This window comes from Patagioenas fasciata, chromosome 2 (genome assembly GCF_037038585.1).
Source record: "Patagioenas fasciata isolate bPatFas1 chromosome 2, bPatFas1.hap1, whole genome shotgun sequence".
In the NCBI taxonomy this organism is placed as follows: Eukaryota; Metazoa; Chordata; class Aves; order Columbiformes; family Columbidae; genus Patagioenas; species Patagioenas fasciata.
This window is the reverse complement of record NC_092521.1, coordinates 54,707,553-54,732,471: the sequence shown is the minus strand read 5'-3', so window position 1 is coordinate 54,732,471 and position 24,919 is coordinate 54,707,553. Positions and strand designations below refer to the sequence as shown.

The 24,919-nt window shown below is 38.7% G+C and overlaps 1 protein-coding gene across 10 annotated transcripts in view; it reads right to left on the bottom strand.

Moving 5' to 3' along the window:
• Positions 1–24,919, bottom strand: part of PTPRM (protein tyrosine phosphatase receptor type M) — a 466,670-nt gene that overhangs the window by 18,989 nt on the left and 422,762 nt on the right. For all 10 annotated transcript variants that reach the window (XM_065830251.2, XM_065830253.2, XM_065830257.2 and 7 more), the window contains 2 exons: positions 16,153–16,250; positions 4,093–4,209 (listed from right to left, as the gene is read on the bottom strand). In XM_065830251.2, the coding sequence (XP_065686323.1) occupies positions 4,093–4,209; positions 16,153–16,250 (215 nt within the window). The remainder of the gene's footprint in view (positions 1–4,092; positions 4,210–16,152; positions 16,251–24,919) is intronic.

The window sequence follows — 24,919 nt, the reverse complement described above, 5'->3', positions numbered from 1 at the left end:
TATCTTGGAGTCCTGACGCTCAGACAGCTGTGGCTGGAGGTCTGTGGAGACTGGGTATCTGTTCAGGGGAATGTCAACCCTCATGTCCCTCAGAAACTGTAACACAAAAAGCAGGCAAGGGAGGTGAAGAGCATACGCAGCACTGGTGTAGACTGAGGAGATCAAACCCTTGCAATAGACCCAATTTTAAAACATAATGAAATCCAAGAATAGGAAAAGTAATTTGCATTTTAAGACAGTCTAGCAAACACATTAAGATACAATTTAGTCTCTGTACTCTGGGGACTGTAGAGTGTGTTAGTTAACACAGGTTTGTGCTACTGTAAAGCAAGGCCTTCAACTCTGTAAATAGCTGTGTGTAGGTAGGGTATCCATGTCCCAAACACTTTTATATTGCTCACAACAGCTGCCCACAACCCCCAAGAAACAATGATCACATACAGAAAAGCAATACCATGACTATAAAAATTGAAGACTGAAACGAGTACCCCACACAAGTTCTTCATGCTGTATGCAGCCTTGATTTTCAAGTAATTTACATAAAGTAAACTGTCCCTCCAAAATACTGTGCCCAGCTGTTGCACAGGTCAGGATATGTCCTACACATCTTGTACATAAGTTTTGAAAATGTTGTCTGTCCTGCTGACTGGATTTTTGTCTATCACTGGTAACACTGAGCTACTTAGAAATGGTTTTGCACATAGGGTACTTCTATAGTGAGTTTGCTTATTATACCTATAAAAGAATGACTTTCATGTCTGTAGCTTCCATGCTTGTTTCTAAACCCAAAATAGCAACACAACTGCATGAATCATAAAAGCATACGCTCAAGTTGGAAAGACTGTATATTTTACTTTTTCTTTCAGCTGAAATAAACAGAAAGTGGTGTACATTGTTAATAAAACATAGGATGTTAAAAACTGTAGATCCTAAATCTACAAATACTTATGGTGCTGTTGTGTGTTACTATCTGAATAATTCATCTGAGTTAACTGTTGTGCTGAAAATGAACTGCTTCAAAGAAACGCTTATGCACAAAATGTATACGGTATCTAGGGAATGGTCTTCAGAATCAGAGTGTAATTTTGGGTTCAATTTTCTTAGCATTGTCCCCTACTTCTCAGTAATTACCAAATAGCCATTGAAAAAAAAAAAAAAAGGGATCAATTCATATCCAAAAAAATCAACTTTTAAACTGTATTTTAGAAGCAACCATGAGATATTGATCCGCAAATAGAAAAGATGGTCAGAAGGGACCTCTTGAGGTCTCCAGCCCAACCTCCCGGTCAGAGTGGGTCTATGGCCAACACTAAATCAGGTCATCAGTGGCTCTGTCCAATTGATTCCTGATGACCTCCAAGAAAGGAGATTCCACAACTTTCCTGGGTAACCTGCTTTAGCACTGCACTTCCCTCCTCTTGAAGTAGTTTTTCAAGTGCAAGCCTTCTATGCTGCAACTTCTTGGCCATTTCTGCTTGTGTTACCATCTACCACCAGTAAGAAAAATAAGAAGAATTTGGTGGCCTTGATTTTCTAAACATCTTTGAGGCAGTTGCGGGCTGCAATTATATTCTCCTTACCCCTCCTCTTCATCTCTAACACACTGAACAATGTCATCTCTCTTAACCTCCCCTTGCAGCTCATATATTCACAATCATCCTGGATGTCAGATACCTGGAGTCCTGCATCCAGCTCTGAAGCCCTCAGTGCAGGAAAGACAGGGACCTGTTGGAGAAGGTCTGGAGGAGGCCACAAAGATGATCAGAGGGCTGGAACAGCTCTGCTGCGAGGACAGGCTGAGAGAACTGAGGTTGTTCAGCCTGGAGAAGAGAAGGCTCCGGGGAGACCTTATTGCAGCCTTTCAGTACTTACAAGAGGCCTCTAAGAAAGATTGGGACAGACTTTCCAGAAGGGCCTATTGTGATAGGACAAGGGGCAAGAGCTTTTAAATAAAAGAGGGGAGATTCAGGCTAGACATGAGGAAGAAATTTTTTATGAGAGTGGTGAAACACTGGCCCAGAGAGGTGGTAGATGCCACATCCCTGGAGACATTCAAGGCCAGGCTGGACAGGGCTCTGAGCAATCTGATCTAGTTGCTCATTGAATGGGGGCTGGACTAGGTGGCCTTTAAAGGTCCATTCCAGCCTGAACTATTCTATGATTCTTTGTTGCCCCAGGATGTCACAGTCTGTGCAGATACATGAGGTAGTCCATCTAAGGCACAGAACATTGCATTTTTCCTTGCTGAATTGTGAAAGTTTCTGTTGGCCAGATCTTCAAGTCCTTTGAAAATGAGACTCCAATGTTCAGGGTTTCACCACCACCCTTCACTTAGTACTGTCTGCAGATTTGGTCAGGGTGCACTCTGCCTCATCATGCAGTTTGTCTTGGAGACGTTGAAAAGTATCAGTCCCAGTAGATCAGAAATATAAACTCAAAAGAATAATGGTGTAAGAGATGTACAGACTTCACCTTCTAGTACTACTTGAAGAGTTAAAAAATATGGAAAATACGGTAAAAACAAATGTACTTTACTCAAACTACATTGACACTGCTTTTAGAGGCTTACTGAAGAGCTACCAACTATTAAAAAGCAGTGTCTAAATGAAATCTTTTCAGATGGAGATTTTTTTTTTTAAGAAATAAAATGTTTAGTGCCTTTTATCTCTATCTGTTCTAATGCACTTATTCAAGACAGTTTGGTTATGATCAACTGTAAAATCCTCTAGGTCTCTTTTTCCAGTCTCAGTTAAGAAGTGAAAAGCTAACATCAAAGCATGGGCTTAAAATTTGCAGAATAGAAATCAGCCAGTGCTCCATCTACTTCAAAGTGTAGCCACTGTTTCTCATCTGTTTATTAAAAATATCTAAATGCAAGGAAACAACAGGCTTGAATGAATTTCATGTACAATATGTATAGTGGTAAACATGATACAATAGTTCATTCAAATCACATAATTCTATTATCATTATCCTCAGGTTGATGTATTGATGCATATTTAAGTAGAAGATTAAAGAATAAACCAGGAAAAAGACTAATTCCTTTTTTACTGTGGATGTATGTACAGAGACCCGGTTGAGCCATCGTTTTGGCAGTTTCATTTACCTGAGTGCAGGATTCTTTGATGCTAAAGATTATGTTCTTCAAAACCATAATTGAATACTATTTCATCATTAGAGAGAACTAGTATATCACAGGTATTGCAATTAAATCAAAAGGAGTTTTCTAAGCTAATTAGTTGAAAATCTGCTCATGGAGATACTGAGAGGACATGACTTCAGTGCGTCATTAGGAATATCAAGTCTTCCAAAGAGGCCCTTTCCTCATTCCGCAACTCAAACGAGTCTTGATGCATGCAATTAAAACACTTCTGTCCTTTAATGAAGTCTGAGTAAAACCCCTGAATTGACACAAAATGCATGACACACTTCAGCATTGACTGACCCTGCTTGTTCTCACTTTCAGTAAGTACCTTATTTGTTAATTGTATGTTGTCCATATATTGTAAGCTGATTGGGAGAGCTACAAGAACTAGTAAGCATGAAGTAAATTCATGGCATTATTCTAATAAGCAGTAATACAATACACTGATTGGAGCTCTCCGTATAAAGATGGATTCCACATTAAAAGTGAAATTGCCTTGAGAAAAAAACAGTTTGTTTCAGCTATGTCTCTGCAGACCAGGAATACACTGACCCAAGAGATAGCAGTATTCTCCACCACAGACTTCTGAATAATGGTGCATGCAGCCTCTGGCACAGACACAAAATGATTGTGGGGAACATAAGATGGGAAAACAGCATGAATGTGTTTTTCAATTGATTGCTGAGAGGGAGGCTTCGATTTCTCCTAGGCAAGGAACATCACTTTTTCTAGCTCAGGCAGGGGCCAGCAGTGATGGAAAGTGCAGAAAAGTTGCTGCATTTAGAGAAAAACAAAGTTTACCATAAGAGGGCGGTAGTCTTTTACCCAAAGAGTAACTACATAACCGGGATGTCAGTCAAAAGATTTAACTTTTCCATGTTGAATCTGCATATAAGTTACCTAGGCAGATACCACTGTATTTAAGAAAACCGAATTTGGAAACTTACCTTTTCTACTGCAAATGTTCGAATCACATATTCAGCCAGGAGCTCTGTTTCTATTAGGGTAACTTTAATGTCTTTATATATTTCTGTGTCATCTGGCCAGTATTTGCAGCATTTGACCTTTAAAAAATACAAAAGAAATTAAGGTTCATTTATTTTAGACGGTTCATACTGAATCTATTCTGTATTCTGTGCAATGATTTCTGTTTAAAAACGCAATCACGCGCAAAACAGTCACATTTCCTACCCATAGAAATGAATGATTAAGGGACATTGCCTCTTCTTTTTTTAAGACATCTTTCAGAGTTGCAGGGGAGATTTGTGTTGTGGATAGTAAAGTAAGGCAAATTTGTACAAAGCACACGGATATTTACAGCCTGCATAACTCAGTTATAGTAACTGTTCATTTCCTCTGCTTTCCAACGCTGGGTGTGCCCAGAGGGACAACTACCACCAGAAGCTTTTTTCCTACCTTCTAAATATCTTCTAAAGTGAAAACGTGTTTTTCAGACAGGGAGCATTTTCTCTACTGTTAGAAAAGTATCTGTTTTCACAGATTAACTTTCCAAAGAAACTGATGAAAGGTCAAATAGCAAAACTCAATACTTGATGTCAAGAGATGAGTTTTTGGTCTGGGCTTTAACACTGATTCACTAGATGACCCCAAACGCTGTGGGTGGGATTCACCTCAGTTCAAACTAAGATGAGTAGGACAAATGCCTTCTAGAGGAGCTTTGTTGTTGTTGTTGTTGTTAACTATTAAAAGAGTCTAGACAATTGCCTTTGCCTAGGTTTTTGGTTTCTTTAGCGCTAACATTAGGTGAGAAGAACTACCCTTTCCCTTCACAGTGGCATCTTGAGCTGTATGTTCTGGGTGAATTTATCCTGGGATATGGAGATGGAAAGAAGGTGGGTTTTGTGAACTGTATTTCAGATTTTCTGAGCCCTGGATTGGTCTAGATGGGACGAACTTCACAGTATCTAATGTATTCAAATATGAACTATTATTCTGCTATTTTTAAAAGTGTGTGATTGTGGGGACTGTATACGATGATGCAGATAGCTGACAGATTTAAGAGTTTTCTTCTCCCTCTCATTTGTGTGGACAAGGAGGTGAGCGGGGAAGCTAATACATTACTTACATATCTTGATTTTATTCTGCTCTATCACAGTAATAGCTATGCTATCATCTCTGCATCTGGTCATTGACCAGTGGTGCAGTACGTGCTAGAAGATGCATTTAGATGCATCGGGTAAAAACCTCAAACACTTCAAATTTTAAATGGAAAACGGATTCAAAAATTAAAAAAAGAATTCAAAGTCATAATTGTTAAAGAGTATTTCTCAAGCCCACTGTCATGCCCAAATATTTGGATTACTATGATTTCTAGTCTTGAGCAAAACGTAAAACTGATGTACATTTGTATAAGCATACAGTGAAAACTGCAATGCATGATTCAAATAATCTATACAAACTCCAGGTCCAGTACATAAAGAATTACACGGAGAGTCAAACCTTGTCCTTTCAGACAGAAGAAAAGACTTTTCTCAGAATTTGTTTCAAGTGACATAGCCAACAATCATGTACAACCCCTCTTTACTGTCTGGGCAGAAGAGAGGTCTTGCCACACTAAAGTAGTAATATCAGCTAATACAATGAAAAAGTTTGTCCAGATAAGGCCAGTAGTTCTGACCCTTTTTCTGACTCTTTACACCTGAATAGAACTGAGTTGAAGGGCTGGAAAAACACATCCTCACATCAGGAACCTCTTCAGAGAAGAAGGGTAGCCTGCTTGTAAGCCCTGGCTTCCAGCCACAAAATGATACAAGCATCCTAACAGCTCATTCCTGCTCACACAGGTGATGGAAAGCTCCTGGAGCAGAGACGAAGTTCAGGTAGCCATAAGCAGGTTTTCATTTATCTCTCTACACTTGTCCTCAGATCTAGTAACCGCATTAGTATTGGCTAAGAAAAATTCTTTAGATTGGTCACATTTCATGTGGTATTAAGCACGATTTCAGGAGAACTGGCAAACATCAGGTTATACAGGTCCCTTCCACAGCGAGAGGCTGGGACACGGGACAGTCCTGGCAGTGCCCAGCACTCCTGTGCAGGGGGAAGGGCAGCAAGGCTGCTCCCCTGCTCTGCAAGCTGTTGGATGAGAAGGTTTCTATCAGCAACGGGCCAAGCTGAGGGCCAATCCCAGGATGCCTAAATGGCAGGATCTCCAGCAAACGTGTATTCATCTCCACAGCGTATCTATCAGCTGTGAGCAATGAACAACCATTACAAAAGCATTAAACGTTGCTGCAAGCGGTTTAGTAGTTGCTGCTGCTATCTGTTGTTGCATCTACTTGATATTTATTCCAATCTTATCTGGTTTGGATGTATTTGCAAATCCCCTCTGATAGAAGCTAAGTGAAAAACTTCAAATGCTTATTGTTTTGTCTGTGGTGTTAAAGTAACCCAGAGAATTCACATTGTTCAAATCCCTCAGGCCATCAAACTGACCCCTTATGGTCATTGGTGGGAACTCTCTGAAATGGGGTTTTCCTACCTATGGCTAAGATGATGTTTTGACCCTTGACGCAGATTAAGGCAATTCACACTGTCTCTGGACTGGAGCAGACCACTGACAGCCTGGCTCTGGGGCTGATTTCCTTCTCCTGCCTGTTCATGTATCCTTTCCATAGGTGGAACCTGAACCCCACAAAAATGGCCAACACGCATAGGAAGGGAGTAGCTGCAGCGGTGATCCCAGCCACTGCACCACCGACCAGCACGTCTCTTTGTTGCTAACTTCGGCCTTGTTTCCTTCTGATGGGTGCCTGCCATCCTCAAAACAGTTCTAGTTTAGCAAAATAAACAATTGGGGAAGAAAAAAAAAAAAAACCAAAAACCACCCAACCCTGCCTGAATTAAATTGCTCAGCCTTGAATTAAAAAAATGCCTGTTTCTAAGTTGGTAAGTCTGGAGAGTCTGGATTATGACTAAGAACTAGAGCCGTTTAGAAAGGCAAATTTAGAACAGCACAGTCCCCACCTTCTTATGCCTCAACTGTTGGATTTGCTGCCATCCTTTTTTTAAACCTTATTTAAGATGATCCAGTGGAACAATTAGGGAAGCACTGAGGGATGTGGCACGAAGTTACAGCCTTTCGTGCCTCATGCAGCTTGGGCCCGACAGGGATTTCTTCCTCTGCTGCACAGGGGACTTTGGGCACGGAGCAGATTGGAGCTGAGTAGAAGGATCCATGACAACACAATTTCCTGAAAACTCTCCCAAGTGGAACAGGGGCTGTAACAGCCATGGGAACGGTGCCAGAGCCGCAGTCAGAGCCACAGACCAACACTAAATGATTCACTCACTGAGAGGGGGAAAAAAACCTCACACAACCTTTTTTTTTTTTTCTTATAATTCAGGGTTTTTTCCTGCTTTTGGCTCTTGTGCTGCAACGCTGATGCACGTGCTGAGCTCTCGACATGGGAACTGTGTGGACTCCTGATGAGCCAAAGGTCAGGTAAATGTTTAAAGACTAGTCTCCCATCTCCTCCAAGACCTCCCAAATAAATGCAAAGGTGTGTCTTGAAGAAAGAAGCACATCGAATAGTGTAAATCAAAATCACACTTATAAATGTTTGTTGGACTAGGGCCTTTATTTGTACAAGGAAAGACAATTGCAACAAAATAGAATATGGTTTTACTCATCAAATATGGGTAAAGCTGCTGCTGACATATGTTTGTTCATTTTTTCTTTTTAGCACAGCTTTAGCTGCTGTGACTTGATGAATCTCTTTCCGTTTTTATAAACATTTGGTAAATGTTTTACAAAAAAACCTACTAACAGAAGGTTTAGCTAAATAATTGATACATGGATCCAGAACTGAATATTAAATGCATTCATATTTTTTTCCACACAGTTGCTACCATAACAGTAAATATCGTCCACAAAGTAGAAAACATAATTTTGAAATCTCATCTGAGCAGAACTATAATTGAGAGTTTGTTCAGATACACCCCGCATTTATATACCAACAATGTGCCAAAAAATACAGATGTTCATCACAAGATGAGATAAAAGGGTGATTGCCAGAGACATAATGAAAATGCTCCAGTTTAATCTATTCATCCCAAGGTACACTGCCCAATTGTTCCAAACATGTTTATTTTACTAATAATTTCAGAAATTTGGAGAAGATTATTGTCTACTTCCACCCCCTAGCTACATCCCCCAGCAAAAGAGTTTAATATGAGAAACTAAGAATTAAAAATGAAGGTGGAAAGTTGTTGTTGTTGCTTCTAAATATAACAAACAATGTAGGCAGTGGATAGCTAATGAACACAAATTGTGACTTCCGAAGCTGTATATTTAGCCATTTGGCAATGTAACACATCTAGCTAAAGGCAGTATGAAACCCAGGACAGTAATTCATTCACTTAGAGGTTTGGAATAGGAGGTGTATTACAGGATTAATACAGGAGCTGGCTGTGAAATATACTTTGCAGTTAGTACAGAACAGTTCAAATAACACTGATTATTCAAAGTTTCCAATTTCCTTTGATTCTGAAATATTCTTAGCATAAGGTGATATAACTGGCTATGCACTGCATGGACTGTTGTTAGTGAAGAGCAGTATCATAATTCCAATTTAAAATTAATCCTGAACTAAGTAATGATGGTAAGTCAGACATAATTTTGAAGTGAAACCTCCAGGATATAAAATGAAATAACCAACCAAGCTCACTGGTGAAAATTTTTAACATATTTTACAGGTGCAGCTGGGATAACATAATATACTTTTATTTGGCTGACCTGAAGTAAAAGGACATCCAATAATTGGAAGTATTTTTATTTAAATACTTTTCAAAAAAAATGTATCATGATTTAAGAACATTTTATAAGTTATAAAACAACCTTTGACAGAAGATAAAACCCAGTCTTTCTTTGTTCTCATTTTCTTTGTTTGCTTTTAAGCAAGTGAGTTAATTGCTTTATACTCATTTTACAGTTTTCTAATAGAGGTATGGAAGAGTATTGAGAAATAGAACATTTAAGATAATGCTTGGCACCATCATATGAATTGGTCTCTAGAAAGGCAGCCAGAAGTCTTTATGTCATTCACAGCTGCCTGAGGGGGAGAGATGTCCCTGTGAATTTTACTAGCTCAGTCTAATGTCTTCAAGTGACAACTCTGAGCTAATATTATTCTCCGCCTTCCGCTGCCCTGTGTTGCCCTATCATCACAATCCTAGGTTGCCTGGTGGATGTACTCTCATTCAACTTCTGACCAGAACAGCTGGTTTTCTGGACATGCCCAGCAGTAGACGCACACTCATGCTTTCCACCTCAGCAAATAAGCACGATGCCTTTGTTCTCAAGAATTGGGTATACTGCTATACCCAACCTAGTAGCTTGGGTTAGATAAAATGAAGCTGGCAGGCCAAACCCATGGTGTGGCCTCCCTCTGGCCATAAAAAATAATTAGTCTAGAAGAATTGCTTTGGAGTAAAGGTAACACAAGGTAAAGCTGCAGCAGTGTGCCTTCCTTCATTGATAAGACCAACAGCAGAATATGGATTGCCTCTATTTCATTGCTTATGTTTAGGCAATTTTGTCTCCCACTAGCCATTAAAAAAAGCTGTAAATTAGTGCACTGTTGTACAGCCCTGGAGGGAAAAAGGCTGAGCACAGAGCACATGAGAAGGGTGGTCCCATGCCAAGATGAAGGACAATTACAGGATTAGCTGGAGCTCTTCCTAGCCTGTCTTAATCCCTTAGACAATGGTGAAGTCACGGGCATACAGTTGAGCTGCAGAGCACTACCAAGATAGTGGATTGCCTTCTGCCTCTAAAACCTCATCTGATGTTAGGTTAGAAAGCTCTACATGTTACTCTTCCGAGCAAGGTAAGATTGTGTCAGTGCCTCCAGGATACTTCTTTTTTTCACAGAGAGACTGAGAGATTAATTTCACAAGACTGCTGAGGTGAGGAGACTTGCAGTGATGAAGCCATTTCCCTAGCCCTGACATTTCAAAGAAGAATGTGAAGGCCTCTTTGCAAGCTGCACTTAGACTTACATCCTACACCTTGGCAGCACGTCAGCAGCTAGCCCAACAGGGGGCTCAATGCATCTTTTATTTATTTCTCAAAATGAATTATCTCAATTGGATTAGTGACCATTGAGATATTAATCTCTGATGATTAAAATTATTTGAAACATAGCTTGTACTGGAAATGAGAATGCTTCAAAACCCCGAGAGCTGAAACCATGTCTACCTTGAGTGACATGGGACAGTGCTGATGAGGTCCTGTTTGATGATGCTAACATTGCTAATCTGGGGACATCTTTACTAAATAATTGCAAAGGGTCTTTCCTTTTCTTTCCTGAAGAAAAACATGAATTTTTTTTCCCTAAGGGCTCATCCCCTGCTACACATAATGGAGTAATAGCAACTTGTTAATTCTGGTTAGAAGTCTAGAAAGCTGAAATCTACTTTAATGACTAGAAGGGTTCACTATCTTGAAATATTGACAGCAGTTCTAAATTACGATTTTTCTTTTTTTTTTTCTCATTAATATTCTGTAAAAGAAAAAAATCTACTCTGTCCAACAAAAGATACTAGAATTGCCATGAAAGCAAAACAACAGAATATATAATAATGTATATGTACCATAAGCACAGGTCCCAGGTTTTCTGGGTAAACATGATTAAGAAAGGATCTCTCTAGATGGGGAAGGACACCATTTACAGGTTTTAAAAGTTGAGACTACAATTAGCTAGAGGTAGGGAAGGGTTTCATATAGCAAACTTTCTCCCTCTCACTTATAAAATGTAGTTTCTTTCAGTAGAAAGGTTAAAGGAAATCTTAGTCACCAGGATGCTTACAAACTCTTTGGCACACCTCCTAAGGAGCCCTAATGCCAGTATCCTGAATTAATTCCAATGTAGGTAATTGGCTTATTACATTTAGAAGCAGTTTCAATTAGATAGATTGTTCTTCCATTTAAATTAAATACAAATGTGCTGTTTGTGACATGTTAGAGTCACTGTGTTTCACCTCTGCAATATCTCCAGAATGGGTGATTTGAATCTTAAATAGTTTGAATTTACCTTTGTTTATCAGAGGGTTCTTCTGCATGAAAACATCTCAAAACTTGTAAAATGTGTAAGAGTAAGCTTCATAATAGTTTTGTGTAAAAAAAAAAAATCCCTTTTTATTCTAAGAACAGATGGCAAGTCCATTGTGAACTTCACAGTTTTTATGTTGCTGGAATTTCCTATTAAGTTTTTGTTTGCTTCTTGCCATATGTTTTTAGTAAGAAGTCTTTGGACAGGGCTTTATTTGGCATTTTTTCTTGGATGTCTAATGTCTAACAGAAATAAACCACCAGGTGGACCTGATGAAGATCTAGTTCAACATAAAGACTTCTGTTTTTTGTTTGTTAAAGAAATATATTTGTATCTGGTTTAGAAATGTTTCTTGAATAGTGACCAAGGCTGCATATCCTGAGCAAGGACCAAGCTTTGACCCAGTGACCAAGCACATGCACATATGACTGCTCAGGGCTGGGCCCACAGAGTCTTTCGTGAGAACAACTCTTTCCTGTTAAATTTTATCTTACAACAGGGAACATTTTGTAGCCAACCACCAGCGAGGACAAGTTCCCTTTCTGTCAGAAGACCTTTGTATGGTTCACACAGACCCCAATACTTTTTAAGCATGAAAAGTAAGAGCCATCAACAGTTTTGCAGCAATGCAGATGTGCCACGTATCATGTCGACCGCAGGTCCCGTCAAACAAGCAAAGGAAAACCTAAGCCAACACTGTGTTCTTTCTTTTTCCCTATGCAGATACAGCCCTGCTGGCTCCTGAGAGGGAAACATCATGCAGGAGGAGTGTGACATGGCTGTCAGGACAGCACCATGCTCCTGAGAGAGAAGATGGTGGTGAGAGGCTGTTTCAGCTGTTTCGGTTGTGCTAAGGTGTGCGTGCAGGCACAGGGGCTATTAATCAGTCCATGGCTGACCTTCATTCCTCTGTTTGTGTCACACCCATTCTGCTGTAGTCAACTTCATTTTCTTTTGAAAAAAGCTCTTTTGTGTGCTTATTAACACTATTAGCACTGGCTGTTTTCTAATTCTGGATAATAATTGCAAAACTCTAATTACTGTAATTACTATGCTCCTGGGGTGAGATTTTATTTTTTTATAGTTATTTCTAGTGATTTTTTTTTGTAAACACTTTGTCATATTAAAAGCATGATAGACAATCATGAGTCCTTGCAGCACATTTATATATCAACCACCTCCACTGAATTTCATCAGTGCATTTCACCATTTATTAATTAGGTATTACTAAATTTCTTCTGCCTCAAGCAAAAACAAGGAATGGGAGAGAAAGCGACTACTGACAAATGACAAATGATGTGACATGCCAAGTTTGATTCAGCCAAGCAAGTATTAGTTGCAGCTCAACAAGAGCAAAGATGGTGGTGACAGCTAGATGGCACAATTGAATATAGCCTAGCTCTTCCCTGCACAACTCTTTAGGGTGGAAAGAAATGTTTCCATGTGTGCAAACATTGGGACACTTAGAGAAGGACCCAGCCCTGTCTCTTGGAGTCTGTACTCCAGAGCAGTCTCTTGGAGTAAGCAAGATGTTATCTCATGTCTGTTTTCCTATCATCCCTACACTGGGGGGATAAAGAGTTTTTTTTTTCTTCTAGAATAATCCACTGTCTTATGCTAAGTGTCTCAGAGAAAGATGTCTGAAATTTCACTACCATGTTCAGTTGTTCTACCACTTACAAATATGAGCATGGAGGCCTCTTGCATTAATATAAACCAAAATACACTATTTTGAAATAGCTCATGGTCACGCTGGCATGTTTTTATGAGTCTTGGTTTTGCTTTTTAACTGTTAGTGTGTGGTTTGGAAAATTCTGACTCTTGCACTACAATGTACATATATTATACCATTGACTACTTGCCATTCTCTTTTTGAGAACTTGGTTGTGATTAGAAAGTTGTTGACTCCAGCATGAAGAAGACAGAGATTTTTTTTTCAAGGCTGCTTCAAAGGCTGCTTATTTGTTTAGGCTTTTTGTACAAGTTCGTATGTCAGCCTAGGCCAATCTTAACTAAAAACCACTCCATCATCTGTTATCAAAGAACTGTTCATGCAACTCAGCAATGATTTTTCTAAATGACTGTGAGACCTCATTTAGGGTTTTAATAAACAGTCACATTCTAATGAGGTCTTCATAAAACTGACTAAATATGTTTAGAAATCATTAGCTTAAATTACCAGTACAAAAGTCTCCTTAGGGAGTGCTGCAGATTTTGTGATAAGACTTCTGGCAGATGGATTAGTATAACAGCACAAGCAAATTCTGAATTTCTACACAAGCAGTGTAAATGTGAGTCACTGGGTAACCGGCTACCAGATAAAGAGCTAAATGTCCCTCAGGTGGGTTCATTAAAGAGAGAAAACAATCAAAACACATTTCTGTGCCATTTAAATACCAGGTGCACAGCAGTCTGCAGGTGCCAGAAACACTGACAAGGGTCCCTTGCTGGAACACACAAGAGCTTAAAGGGATGCACAGTTTTGACAAGCGTGCCTCAGATAATGACAGATATTGGCAGATGTACCCGGACCCTGCTGGAGGGTAACGCAGGGACTGAGTCATTTGCAGCAGGTGCTTGCATTAGGGACAGCCTCATGGTGATTCCTCCATCTGCAATTAAAACAGTCCTGATGCATAATGCTCCAGGGCAAGAAGCAAGTTCCTAGCACTGATTTAATGACTATCCAGCCAGTCCTGGTAAACAAATACCCATACGCCCCCTCAATGATTAATTCATGAAGGACATACACTGTGTGGCAAACATGTTAAATAGATATTGCTCTTTCCTGAAAATATAAAGGAATTTTCCTCCGTGGCTTACAATGGGTCAAGAGGGTTAAAAATAAAAATAATGAACCCCTATAAATCTTACACCAGCGACAGCAACTGAAATAGAAAACCTCAAGGTTGGGAAGGTTATAAGGTTCGCCCTGCAGGAATGCTACCAAAAGGTCCATTAAAATCATTACTAATCAAGGTGGTACAGAGCTTGTGTTAGAGGTTGCGGGACAGATGGTGTGTTTGTAATACGCCTCCTTGTTGCTAATGGTCCCAGCTCTGGAAGCAGGACAGAGGCACCAACGGAGGAGTGACTGTGTTGTTCTGTGGCTCATACGATCTCATTTCCATTAAAAGCTCATTTCAGTTCCTGCTCTCTGATCTCACCTATGTTGGCCTCCAGAGAAAGTGAGAACAAAGTCATTTCTACCACTGCCAGAAACCACAAAGCTGCAGATCTGTATCCCACTAGGACTCTTGCACCCTGAAGAAATCTCCACAGCAGCACAAAGTGTTGCTCGGTGCTGAGGGGACGTGCCGGGTGCCTGAATGTCGTGAGCTGAGGCCACCAATGCTGGCACCAAGACTGACGTCTCCCTGGATGATACCTGACAGTTCACTCTAATTGATGCTTTCAAATATTGACTTTAGGAAAACAGTATGTGGTTTCATGCAGTATGCTATTTCTGTTCTAAGGCTTGTTTATCCATACCCTGAAAACATGCCTTTTTAAGTTGTGTGCTTGGTTACTTAGGACTGTGTATAAAGCTTTAATGAAGAGGTTTGCTGGAAAGCTTCCTCTTCTTACAAGTCCATCCATTTTGAATTGGTATGTGACTATCCAACTATTTCTACCTTCTTCCTCACTCAAGGGATTGAACTTTTAAAGCAGCCTCCATGACCCTTTTTTGCCTCTGCAATTAGTTATACATGTGTTCCTGCAGCAGGTGCTAATTGCAGTCAAAAATCCTGTCTTTTTTATATCTAAAAATAATACTGGCACCTGATCTGTTGGCAGGGTTGGGCACACAGATATCTAAATGTTAGGATTTATACTAACAATTGACAAAGGACATAAGAAAGAATAAATTGAGATTGTAAAACTGGACTTGCTAAAAAGGAGGCAAGATCCAACACCTTGACTCACACCACATAAACAGTGCTCACTCTCTTCACGCCAGTGCCACAGGGCAGAGGGGTATCAGCATGAAATTAAAAACGTCTCTTAAAACCATGTGGCTCACACCAAGATATGTGCACTTGACTTCTTGTTTCAACACTTCGATTTACACTAATTGCAGCTGCAGCAATAAAAGCATTTTTTTTCATTCCAAATGAAAGCTATATGCCCAGTTCACAAGCACATTTTCTAAAAAAAAATCCCAAATGAGAACTAAGACACCAGTGCATAGACAAAGCAGTAAATTAAAAGACTCAGTTATTGATGGTTGTGAGTAACAAAGAAAATGGTTACGTTCAATACCTGTTGAAAACAAAATTAGCCATAATGACTTGAGTAGGAGGCCTACTTTAGAAGTTACCACGCAAAGGAAAGTGCACAGTAGCAACCAGGTAACTTGAGCTTTCCTTTACTGCTCAGCTTCTGAAGACCTCCTGGTCAACAAATTTAATGTACAAATGAATAAAGCTAATTTTTTCTGTTTTAGTCCAGAGGCTTACAGGAATGAAAACCCAAACAAATCATGTTGATTTAGATTAACATACTAGGAAGAAGGTGCCATTTCATAGTTTAACTACTTTTCTCAGAAATCTGTTTCAGAATTACTCCCCCTCAGCCACCCCTAAAAAATAGATGACCTTGTTCTGTAACCAGTTCCCTGGTTTCCCTTAATAGAAATGGTATGTCTGAGATATATACAAAAATAGGATGCTCTCCCTCTTTGGCAGTTTTTGCCAGCTGTGCTGTACAGAAAGCCACTTTATCAGTTACTTCTTCATTGTGCTAATGTTATCAAAGACAAGCATCCAAAGCAAGTTTAAAAATAATTGATAATGAAGCTCTTAGCAGAGGCAGTCATAAATATTTTATGTGCTATATTCAGTATATGAGCATCTTGTTGGTCTGCTATTTAATTTCCAAAAGCAAACACCTTGGAAGTCTTTCATCTTTTTAAGTATAAAAATCACTTACCCTTCCCACTTCTACGAGATTAGTAACCATGATTATGCTGGCTGTGTTTTCATGCCATACCATTCTCCAAAAGTCATATATTGTCTCCTGCATTGGTCCTGAAACAATAAATCAAAGGAAAGGTTACTTTCTGAAAGTCTCATGACTGGAAGCTTGTCTCTGGGGAACTTTGAGAAACCGTGACTATACACATATATTCATTTCACTATCATCATATTTTTCATTTAGGGTCAATTTCTTTTCTGTCATCCCACCTATCTGCATTTAAGTATTTTTCGCCTGAAATAGTGCTCTGAGAGAAAGTTAGTTCTCTGGCATTTAGGTATTTATCTCTGTAATACCCAGAAGTGGAATTACAAAAAATGGATAACATTACTCTTTCTCTTAACAACTGGATGATAACCTAGGGAAGGTGTATTTGGAATGAAATGAGCCTCAATAGACTATGTGGCCTTTCCTGGTTTCTAATATTTTTCTTAGTATTCGCTATCCATCAAATTACTTCAGCTCCTAAATTGTACTTCCCGAAGTGAGACAGAAGTTATCGTTTTTTTGCTGCAGTGTATCACTTTGCAAAACGGCGGGGAAAGTGGTAAAGAACCCTGGCATTGCAGTGCTCTCCCCAACAACCTGTGCGCTTTTGTAGATGAAGACATGGGGTTTCCTCTAGCGCCGTGCTAAAGCTGGGTACCAGTCCCCAGGAAATGTTACAGAAATCTAAAATGCTGAGAACAACCACGTCATTTTGCATCTGCCTGGTCCTGTCTGTTTCCAGCCTATACATCTTACCCATGATGTACAGTGTTCCACCCCGGTTTTAAACCATTGCTTTAAAAACACTGAGCCAAAAAGAATAAACAAATGTAATTTACTATCAGGTACTATAATCTTAACATCCATACTGAATACATTACTGAACTGCCATACTCCAGTAAGCAATTAGTGGCTTATTAGAGGGATGCCTTAAATCAGCTAATTTGAGGACAAATTGATAATGTATTGGCCTAAGAGTTCCTCTAGTGAAGAAGCCAATGTTATTAAAGCATTACAAAACCATACGTTGACAGGTTTGGGTAGTTTGGCACCCACGATTTGGTACTTTGAGCTCCCTTTGAAAATAACATTTTCTCTCTGAAAGTCAAGTACTTAGTGAAAAATGTAGTAATGTATTATTACTACGTTATCCTGGCAGGGAGGTTGGACTAGGTGATCTTTGAAGGTCTCAAAGCATTGTGTGACTCTATGACTTTGTGATTCTAGGATATTATATGCAAGACAAAACCAACTCACTAAGCAAATATCATCACAGTTATGACATAACAAAAAGGATGGTAATAATCTAAACTTTTTATATATATAAAAAATTATTTTCAGCATTTTCAAAGCAGAACTTTATCATCCATAATTTGTATAGACCATTTAAAGAAGTTATGTCTTCTCCTCCTTACTTTCTCTGTTTTTAAAAATGGTGCATATATAGTTAGTATCACAGGCTTCCCTATAGTCACTCATCATTTCCTGTTCATATAACAGGAGAAAAAGCCATTTAAAACAATAGGAATCTATGACTATCACAACACAAGAAATGTCAGAAGGTCTCTGAGTAGAAGTAATAGCAGAATAAAACTTACAGTTTCTGAAATTATAAAATTCAAGCTGATGTTGTGGCTGTAAAACTGGACACCTTTTTTTTTGTCTCTTAATTTACAGCACACAACAGCTGATACTTCTGTGAGATTTCATTTTGAAGTATGACAAAAGTTAAATCTTTCTCCATCTTATGGAAATATACAGTAAGTATTTTACTTCTACTTTTTTTCTACAGACACCATAATTTGTCTTGTGATTTAAAGATTACTACATTTCAGATCCTGAAATCACAAATTACAAATGGGGAGAGATCCCAAACACTAATTTTTTCCTAAAGATTTTGATTTTGTCATCCTTTATAACAAAAAAAAAAAAAAAGATAGTAAATTATGAAAAAATATACATTTAGGAAAAACGTAATAGCATTTTTCAGGCCAGAGAAAGAGCTGCGCTCTGACACGTATTTCAAGTTTGATTTCACACATTCTTCCAGAAGAAGTCTCCTATTCTGCAGTGCTGAATAGGCTCTTCTCAATCTTACTATCCAAATGATAAGACAATCATAATTAAAAGTGCTTGACAGGATTTCCTGCTTTCCTCAAGTATTCTCAAGCGTTTCCTTGCTTTTCCTCTCCAGTTCTTACATGTACCCTCCAAACTTCTTTCACATTCAGGACACCGAATGGGAAAAAAAAAATCCAAAAACCTACCTTAAAGTCTCAGAAAATAATTCTTTTCTACCCCATTTTTCTTTTCTTCTTGACATTTTTCAAATTATTTTTCTGACATATGAATAAATTATTACTTGTCTCCAGCCAGAATTGAAAAGCCTTAGAGACTGGGTAGGGTTGGAGGATTTATTGTCATGAAGAACTGAACAATTTGATTCCAGAGACTTGTGGTAGGGAGAAAAAGAGCCTATAATTGTTCTTAAGCATCAGCTTAACAGATGTGTGCACAATAGGCTGGAAGGTTATTCTCAGCAGTTGCCCCCTTGCCAGAGGAGCAGGTCTAAGGAGAAGGTACCGTGCTGCCTAACAGTAAGCCTGTGGTGTACCCCATTAGCTACACAATACAGTAGTTGGTATCAAAGATTTCTGCTGTGAAAAAAAAGAAATCAACACCATACTGCAACCAGAAGATGAAAAGCAAAGGAAAATAAGAAAAAGAAATCAAGCCTCTAAACCCCAAGCTAATTAAATGCATTATTGAAAAAACTCAACAGAAATGGTCGGTTGTATATATCACAACCATTAGTTGTATTACCAGTAGCTGTTAGTTGCTGCTCTGGGAATGCAAACATATTAGGAAATGGAAAAATCACACAGCTTTTAAGAATAGTTTAAACTCTTAAGAAGCTGCTTCCGTACACGGAGTTTTCTAGAGCCTCTATTTCTGCTTGTTATTGTGAGACCCAGTTCTAACAACTGGTATTGCTGCTGGGGTATTCGATCAATTTGAATGTGATAAACTAGCCCAGAAACCAGGAAAAAGTGTTCAGATGGAGGAAAAAAAGCAAACACACAGAGAAACAAGTAAAACCTGAATCCTGAAAAGTCCCCAGCACTTACTCAGATGTGACTTGTAAATCTATGGGTCATTTTTCAATTTCTAGAGAAGTAAGCAGCTTAAACAAGGAACCTTTTTCTAGCATAGAATGTCAAATCCACAAGCTAATGTTTGGTCCACCTGAGACCAAATTCAGTAACAGATATTAAAGCTAGAAATGTACAGAAGATGAACAGATATCTTTAAGCTGTCCCACATGGACAGAGCACGGGCAGCAGTAGCTGTGAGCACGTGTTGATGGAGACAGCGGACTGATGAAATGCAAAACTTAAACGCAGCAGTTAAATTCTGTCTTGAAAAGAGTGCAATAAACCTCCTTCCAGTGAGCAGATGTGTTCGCCTCGTGTGAGTAGGTGGTTATAAAATGGTTCTCTCACCTAATGGTTACTGCAGTTTCTAGTAGCAGTGACAACTGCCTTCACTTTTTCCTGAAGCAAAACTTGCTGTTTGTTACTGTGCCTGCCTGCAACTTGACCAGTCAAGGACAACTAGCTAATAGTTGCATAGAGGGAGCTGCATTTTAGCACTCATTATTTACTGTGTATGATTCCTTCAAAATGAAGTTGATACAGCAATTTTTTCTTATTAACAGATAGGACTGCATGGCAAAAAAAAAAGCCAAAAAACAATTATTTCTTTTGCAAGTACACTGTCTAAAAACCCAAAACCCATTATGTTGCAAAAATTGTTCAAAATACACATGAAAGCATAAAAACAGAGATAAAAAAAATATCACTGGGAGAACAGAACACAAGCTACTAGTTTAAGAGTTCAATAATGTTCTTTTTTTCTAATGAACCCCTTAAGTAGGAAAGACTACCTGTTAGCAGGTTAACTTACAGAGAATTTCACAGGAGGAAGCAAAATTACAGGGTGACTAATGGGCCAGTCTAGTGTTCTGATAATCTATAAGTCCATGCTATTTGCTCTTTTCACTATGCTAGAATTTGGAGTTAAGAACAAAACTTCCTTTCAGAAAGAAGTTATGTAAAAAACCTGCAGTTAAATGTCATTTTAAACTATAAATATCATTGACTGCAGGCAAGGGAACATCTCCCTTAACTAAAATGAATTTTTTCCCCACTCAATAAGGCAATGTGCCCAAGATTTTATCAATGGGATTTTGCAGCTGCATCATTATGTGATCAGATTTTCATGAGCATTCAGTTCTTTCAGACTCCCAGTTACCTCATGGAAAGTTCTTCAGTGGTCAGCAGCTCTGCAAACCTGGACACCTGTTTGTGTGACCAGGTGTAGTCTAAGGACTGTAAGAGTAGGTCCCACTTAAAATAAAATAAAATAAAATAAAATAAAATAAAATAAAATAAAATAAAATAAAATAAAATAAAATAAAATAAAATAAAACAAAACATCTTGATCTTTGTCTCTAAAATAGTCAGCATACTATAAAGAAAAGTTATAGATCCCAGTTGTGCTGATTTAGTAAAAAAAATCACATCAACTAGCACATTAAACTGCTAGTTCAGTATTTTATTGTCATTCCATCACTACTGCCATGGAGCAGTACAGATGTATCTTGGATCATCTCTGCCCTCCCCAAATGAGCTGTTTTCTGAATCGAAGGTATTTCGAAGATCTGATCAGTTGCTGATAATCTGAGCTCTCAAGAGCAGTCTTTACCATATGCTTGTTGAATAGGTATGGTGGCAAGTATTTAACTTTCACTCTTTCCAGGAGTTCTTAAGGGTTTAGTGCCTCCACGGAGGTAGGCGAAGTCCAGAACAAAGCTCTGCTATGAAAACTTAAGAAACTCAGGCAGTAACCACGTAGCCTTTCTGCAATAGCTTCTCTCAAAATAGGTTTAGACATTTGTTTTCTACCATAACATACCCACTTAAATTGCCTTTAAGGGCTTATACAAGAGCCTGTTTTTATAGACACGTATGTATGCTCCTCTAAATATTGTGAATAATTTTTAAGTATGAGTTAAAACGGTGATCAAGAAATCACTAAACCATATTGGCCCAGTACTCATCAATAGCTATCTGAATGCATATAGATCAGTCTTTTGTATTTTAAAGTGTCAAGAAAACAACTATGAAAAAGAATCAGGTCATGTAACCTGGATACTTCTAATGCTTTTTAAATAAAGTTCTTCCAAGTCTGTTCCAGAAACCAAAACAACATTGAGGCTAAAACACACCCCAGTGCCATGCACCTCTTCACTTTTACTGGTGTCTCTTACAGTCCTGTAAGAATTAGCCCTAAAAGGCAACAGATGTTTGTACTGGCAAAACTTGGCCATAAATGCTTCAGTGTTATTTATTAATTGCTGGTTTCTAGCTGCCATACTTCAGCATTAATTATCATTTGTCTCTTCTGCATATCGCAGCCTCAGACATTTTGTGCACTGAAGAATCTCAATGAAATTAAACAAAAACCAAGTAATGAGCTGAAAGAAAACACTTTCTCACTTTTATCACTTTATTTCATTTGAGAGATAGTGTTGATAAAGACCGCAACAGCAGTTGAAATACACTTTCTAATTTTAGCCTTACAAATATGAATTATTATGTAATGTTCTGCAGGGTGATACTGTCATTACAGTTATGCTGGCTTTCCTCAAAAATTCTCCTCAAAATCTCTCTTGCCTTGGAAAAATACAAGTAAACAAAGCTGTGGATGAACTTCCAGTGAGGTTGATTCCCTCTCAGTATAGGGTGTTTCAAAAAGATGGACCTGACTTCAAAGCAAAGTGATTTCAAATTGGGTCCATCTTTTTGAAACACCCTGCATCTTAAGCCAGCAGGCAGCCCAAGCAAGGAAGCCTGAGGCTCTGGCTGATCTTACATGAGGTACGGAAAAAACCTCCCTGTCAGTTTTAAACCTTATTTTAACTGACTCCTCCATGATAGCAGATCAGAGATGTCGCAGAGCGGAGCTACTTGTTTCCAGCGACATTCTACCAGAACTTAATTCACAAGCAAATAAAAAAATGCTATTTCTCCTAACACCAGTTTTAACCCAGGCTTCAGAATATTTCAGTTGTAGCCAGTCCACCAACACTTTTTTTTTTGGCCTGTTGCAATGATACCACCTTAAAATGCAAAAAACAAGAGAACAGTATGCAGCAACACTGTTCCACATTAAGTCACCTCAGCTACACTCAAGTGGGTTAATCAGGACTGAGCTATGAATTTAAAATGTGTTTTTCATGATTTCCTCACCTTAGAAGGATTGTCAATAAGAAATAGATCTGACTGAATCTTGTTAGCTTGACAGTTCAGGAAAATGCCGCTTATAAAGCAAGCTGAAATGCTTTATTAGGACAAATCCTGCTCAGTGCAGCTACTGGCAACACAGAAGCTTTCTACTGTATCCTTCATTCAGGAAAAACACAGCCTTCTCTCATTATCAGCCAAGGGACAGCACAGTGAATAGTAATTGGCTGATTTTCAAGCACAAACTAAATCCTACCTGTTTCAAGCCAGCCAGTCAGCAAGCCCTGCTGCCTGCACATCACTATATGTGAAAATTGGCTTTCAGAAAATGAAATTTTCGAAGTGCTTTCAAGTCCCATTAGCTTTCAACGAGGCTTAAATTACTAAGTGACTGCGGTGCATGAAGAAATTTTATCTATAGCTCCCATGAGACTGACCAGCGCTTTGGCTGGCTTTCTGTACCACCTCCTTGTGTATTTAGAGGAGTCAGCACTAGACCTTTCACAGGATGAAGGAAAGGAGATTGACCTGTAAATTCTCCATCTCTTTCTAAATGTAAAATGAACATAAAAACATTTGGCCTGTAACATGCCGTTTACAATGTACAGTAGTGATAAGCCACAGTCTTTTTATGAAATATATATGAGTGTATCAGAGCTAGCTAAAATAATAAAAATCCTCCATTCTAAATTCCCAGCTTAATACAGAGATGCTTAAAAATTATATCCTTTGAGTAATGACTAAACTGATTATTTCAAAGCATTTTTTTTTAAATTGCTCATTTCAGAAAACTAGATAATCATCAGTTTGAAGATATACACGTACACGTCAGCTATTGGCTAGAGCTGGATCATTTCTCTTGCCAGCATTTTCTCTGATCTTATTCTGCAGTGACTCTGTGGGTAGTCAGAAAGTTTTATGGGGATGTGGCATTTAATCTCTGAAATATCATATGGCATTTTCTTTTCTTTATTGATATAGATCTAACTGGGTTGGAACAGCACACATCTCTATGCATTATTTTGTCTGCATTACGGTACCATCTAGAAATCCCAGTCTGGGACTGGAGCTCCACTGTAGCGGGAACCGCATCACATATTAAATGCCCATGAATAACCAAAAGGTGTTCATGCCCCTCACAGTCACAATCCAAAAATACCTTGAGAGACAAGAGGATGCAAGGCAGGGTTCAAATGAACTGAACTGGTTTGGTATAATACACAGCAGCCACAATATGCCAGCTCCCTAGGCATTTCTGAATCATCTTACCTGTCCCTGCTCCACATTAGTATTTCTACCATGTTCAGAAACAAGCCATTGCTGCACCTCAATGTATTTTGAAGTCTGAGACCAGACTTTATTTGTGCACTCTTGGCAGGTGCTATTTAAGACATTTTTATAACACTACAGCTAATGCTACCAGCTAACTTTCCATCTAATAAAGAGTTACACACTTATCGATTGACATTTCTCTATGGCTAAATTTTCAATACTAGCTCAGTTTGTTCTGTATCAACAAAATAAAATGAAAATGTCATATGATTTCCCAAAGAATAAATAGCACATTCCCATAACACATTCTGACTACTCACAGAAGTACCACAGTCTGGGAACAGAGGAACTGGCAGCAACAGTCCAGATTCATCCAGTTAGCCTGAGATTAGGTGAAGCTGAATGCAATAAAAACTGTGTACATAGTACTAGTGACCATGTATGTGTCACCATGCCCTTCAAGAAAACTGTTTTTTCTGTTCTTAATGGCAGGAAATTAAAAAAAACAACAAAATAACGCAGTTGTAGTTTAATGTAGTTCATCCAGTATAATTGAAGAACTCTTCCTTTCATGTAATTTGTTTGCCACACGGCAGGGATGTTAAATGGTCTGTTCCTCTCATCAACATTTTGTCAGGCTTAATAAACCCAGTATCTTTCAAATTTCATGTTACACGTAGCATTCCTGGGGGTTCGGGATTCTCTAGTGAGGGTTATGTGGGATACCTGAATAAGGCCAGAATCTTGGATCTTTACCTCACACAGCTTTTAAGAGAGCACTGCTACGCAATGGTCTGCAGGGAGTTTCAGTTTTCTCTGCTATGAAACAGGAATACTTTGAATAACCATAATTTTAAGTTGTGGCCTCGGTGTATTTTCCAGTGGAGTGTACTGGCTACAGAGAAATACAGTTGGTCTCACTCACCCATGGATTGTTTAATTACAGTCAAGCATGCCAGGAGTATGATTGCGGACTCATCTGGGAAACTGGGATAGAAGCCCAAATTGATTCAGATCAAATAGCACCATGAGGTCACAGCTCTGACTGAAGGCTTATTCCAGAAGCCTTGAGCCCACGATTTGAACCTGAACTGTCTTCATGAAAGCAGTCCAACAGAAAGTTTCCCTTTAGCTGAATCAATGTTTTCCAGTAA